General features: G+C 63.8%; 1 protein-coding gene across 1 annotated transcript in view; it reads left to right on the top strand.

Moving 5' to 3' along the window:
- The window catches only part of LOC119108208 (ras association domain-containing protein 9), a 15,190-nt gene extending 11,557 nt beyond the window's left edge, over positions 1–3,633 (top strand). Inside the window, exons 2-4 of the mRNA XM_037231790.1 lie at positions 2,339–2,983; positions 3,244–3,403; positions 3,566–3,633. Of these exons, the coding sequence (XP_037087685.1) occupies positions 2,339–2,983; positions 3,244–3,403; positions 3,566–3,633 (873 nt within the window). The remainder of the gene's footprint in view (positions 1–2,338; positions 2,984–3,243; positions 3,404–3,565) is intronic.
- Positions 3,634–4,126: the final 493 nt, after the last annotated feature.

Genomic DNA, 4,126 nt, shown 5'->3' with positions numbered 1-4,126 from the left:
AACCGCTTTTGTCAAGTCGGCCAGGTTTTGCAATGACGCGTTTGGTCTCTTGCTGTGGGTGTCATTTTGCCTTGAGCGGTTCCCGTGGGAACGGGATGTAAGTTTGCACTGCAACAAGAGCTTGTGCTCCTTATCCCAATTTGGCGTGAGACTGCTAGCCGGCCTTGTCCTCGACCCCACCAACGTAAGAGCGCGGCTCTCACAGAGCACGCCGCAATCGCAATCACCGCGCCACAATCGCGATCTCGGCCGATTATGACCAAATATTCAGCGCCCGTTTTAGCATACCGCTAATGAGTGGCCGTGACAGGTGTCCCCGCCCTCCGTCGTCCAAGGTCTCCCCGAGCCGGCGGCGGCGGGCGGCCGACGACGAACGCGCTCAGATGGCGCCCCAGGGCACAGGCCGCGACCGCCGTCGCCGCAATTACCGCCGGCGTGGGCCCGCCCTGCCCGCCGCGCCGCCGAGAGGCGCGCTGGCCGGCGATCACGTGAGCAGCGCTCTCACGGCAGCGGCCGCCAACCGGGGCGGGGACGTGTGTCAGCGCGGGGTCGGCCGGCGTCTGGGCACGGCCGGCTCGCGGCGGGAGGGCCGGCGCGCCGTGGCGTGCCGGTCCGCGTGTCCGTCGGTGTTTGGTCCCGGTGGCAGCTGAGGGCCGGAGTGCGCCGTTAGATGACAGTTGATTAGCGGGCTCTGTGGGCGGGGCCGGACCGTCATGGGCCGCTGGCGGCTCGGGATTCAGGCGGCGGTCTCCAGGGCTCGGGGCGCGGCGGGCAGCGCGGCGGGCCTACGCGGCCGGGCGAGACTGCAGTCTGGGCCGTAGCGGCGATCTGGAGCCTCCCAGAAGCGCACAAAACACATTGGTCCATGGTGCGGGTCAGCTTGGTAGGTTGTTTTGTGTGAATCCTGGTGACATGCTGGTGCAAGGCTCGGTGGATGAAGATCTTCGAAGAAGTTATGCAGGCAAAGTCGCCGTGGTAAGAAACGTTGGAGAGAAGGCCTGGAGCTTTCTAGGAGCGTTTGCCGGGTTATTGCCATATTTTCCGCACAACATTCTGCAGACACATGCAGAACTGTGAAACAGGCTCGTACCATTATCCAATAACCTGAATGCAGTGACTATTGGAATTCATCGACTCGTTGCAAAATCTAATCGACTCGCTTTCACACGTTGACGACTTAACATACAATGTAGCCTGTGCAAGCAAGACTTCGTCTCTGACGCTGGGATTATAGCTAATGAAATCCCCTGTCTCGACCGGCGTTGCGTAACCCCAATAAGCTGCAGCGCGCGTCCAAGGCTGGCCTTATCCAGCGAACTGTGATTACATCGGTGTGATAAGCCGCCGCTATCAACGCCATTCAATCACTCCTTTCACACAGCGCGTCTATGAAATCATTCACCGCTTTACGGCGCCTTTCGTCAGTGTTGCACAATCCCGGCCGTACATCGGAGATGTGTACCGTTTGGGTGTAAATTTGGGCAGCGCCTGCCGCGTGTCGGCGGGCCTCTCTGGCCATCCCTGCCATCGTCCGCCCACAACACCACCTACGTGACGTTTAAGTGGAAGTTGTTGCCACCGGCAGCGGGCTGTTGGCTAGGTTTTACCCGGACAATCTTTTATTACATTCGTGTTCCATGAAATTTTTGAAGGTTTGCAGGCAGAACCTATGCCTAGAGCGCTGATATAGCCGGCGTCGGTCAATGAGCTGAAAATCCTAGCCGACTGGCCGCTGCACAAGCGTCCCTGCTCGTTTATGCCGCGCCCGCTGCTGGGCCGCTGCCCAGATCTGCATCGGAGTCGCGGCGCGCCCCGGGCTTGCACGTGCAGCCAGGTGTCAATGCGGCGCCGGTGCGCCCGGGGCGCCTGCGCTATTGAGATGCCTCCGGAGCGCGGGCGCCTCTGATCGTATCGACACCGGTAGCCGGGCGTGGGCGGGGCGACGCCCTCCGGCGACACGCGGCCCGGCCGGCGCCGCCGCGCGCTGGCCCGAGCTGCCGCGGCTGGCGGAGCTCGGGCTCCGGCTCGGGCTCAAGCTTGGTGCGAGGAGCTGCGGTGGTGCGTTGGAAGTCTGCCCTCATCGTGCTGTTTGAGGCGATGCGTTGCGAATGTTGGGCGATTGGATCCGGGCGTTAAGCCAGGTGTCGGCGGCTGGCCGTGATCAGGCTGGCAGTCTGATTTGCCTGTTTATCTGAAGGCCGACCGACGCTCTCCACGAGGTGACTGTTTTCGTGGGCGTTGATCCACAATGAAAGGACCACCCGGGAACAAAGCGCTCGCAACTCCGCCCGTTCCGTTCAAGGTAGCCCGCAACTGACCGCGCCTTCGTCCATTGCAGATGACGATGACCTGCGAGATCCCGGTGTGGGTGAACGGCGTGGAGAAGTGGGTGACGGGCGTGGGCCGGCGCACCACCTGCGCCGACCTGGTGCGCGCCCTGCTCACCACTGAGCTCGGCGCCGAGCCGCCCTCCGAGGCCGAGCTGCGCGCGCACGGCCTGGTCGAGCGCTGGCGCCAGGTGGAGCGGCCACTGGACGCCGGCGCGCGCATCCAGAAGGTGTGGCGCACCTGGGGTCAGGACACGGCCGACGTGCGCTTCACGCTCAAGCGGCTCAGCCCGCTGACGCCGAAGGAGGTGAAGACGCCGCGGCGGCGGCACTCGCGCCACCGCTGGCGCAGCTCCAGCAGCCTGGAGGCGGTGCACCCCCGCAAGCTGGCGCCGAAGGCCGACGCCGAGGGTGCGGCGCGCCCCGACGTGGTCGAGCGGCTCATGCAGACGATCCTGGTGCAGGGCGAGACGATCGCGGCACAGCTGCGCCGGCTGCACGAGCGCGAGGACCTGATCGGCTACTACGAGCACAAGATGCACCGCATGAGGGAGGACCGGCTCGGCTCCGACTACCTGCTCCGCACGTACCTCCGCGACGGCGAGCCGGCCGAGGCGGAGAAGGCGAGTCACGACAGCGGTGTGGGCGCCGAGCTGGCGCCGACGCCGGCGACGCGCCGCGTGACGTCAGCGAGGAGGAGGCCGTCTCCGACCTGCGCCAAACGCTGCAATACCTCGAGCGCATCGTGGAGCTCAACGGACGCATCGCCGAGCGTGAGGAGGCGGCGCTGCGGCTGGGCCAGCGCGCGCGCCGCGCCGCCGCCGAGCCCGACGACGGCGACGCGTCGCAGACGGTGCTCGAGCTCGAGATCTCGCGCGCCGAGCTGCAGCGGCTCATGGCCGTCTGCGCGCGCCAGACGGCCGAGATCGAACAGAACGAACGCTCACTTATCGAGTGCGAGCGCGCGCTCGAGGACAAGCGCCGCTTCGTGCGCTACCTCGAGTACGAGCTGGATGAGGCGGACGCGGACGAGCAACGACTGTTGGCGGACGAACAGCGGATGCTAGAGGACGAGCGCCGGCTGCTGGCGGACGAACAGCGGCTGCTGGTGACGCAGCGGCCGGCGCGACACGAGCCCCCCGCCGGTTACGTTAACCCCGTGTACACGTGCGCACCGCCGCCGCACGCGGCCGGCAAGGAGACGACGGCCGCCGACGGCGACTCGAACTCCGACACAGGCCTCAGCTCGTTACACAGCAGCAGCGACGAGGCGGCGGCCGGCTACGTGCTGGACACGCTCGTGTAGCGGCGCCTGCTTCGCGCGTCCGCCGTCAGGGGCGCTGCGCGCGGTGGCTCTCGGCCTCTGGTGCCGATCGCGGGCTCCGTGTGTTCGTAGAGAACAAGTCATGCGCGTGACAGCACTCCGTGGCCGAAGCTGGGCTATTTGTAGCAATACCGGCGACCCTGGATGTGTTTGTGGGGTGGTTAGTTCGGAGCATCGCCGTTTGTGTAATTCGTTGCAAACAGCCGTTTTCGCCAGCGATGTTGACGACTAGAGTTTGTCCTTTGTGATGTGAGGCATCTGCGTCCTTTGATATGGCGCACTTAAGTGATACAGATGACATGGATTCAATCAAGTGCAACAATTAGACGGCAAGAATATGATATAGATTGCAAGGAGTGTTTTGTTTTCCTTTTCGAACAATTCATGTTTGTCCTCGTGCAAATCACGCCTTTGCAATTCCACAAAATCCAATAATTGGATGCAATGTTCTATCATTTTGTCGCCCACTTCTTGA

This window comes from Pollicipes pollicipes, unplaced genomic scaffold, assembly GCF_011947565.3.
Source record: "Pollicipes pollicipes isolate AB1234 unplaced genomic scaffold, Ppol_2.1 Scaffold_6686;HRSCAF=7923_pilon_pilon_pilon, whole genome shotgun sequence".
Lineage (NCBI taxonomy): Eukaryota > Metazoa > Arthropoda > Thecostraca > Pollicipedomorpha > Pollicipedidae > Pollicipes > Pollicipes pollicipes.
This window is presented reverse-complemented; position numbering and strand designations above follow the sequence as displayed.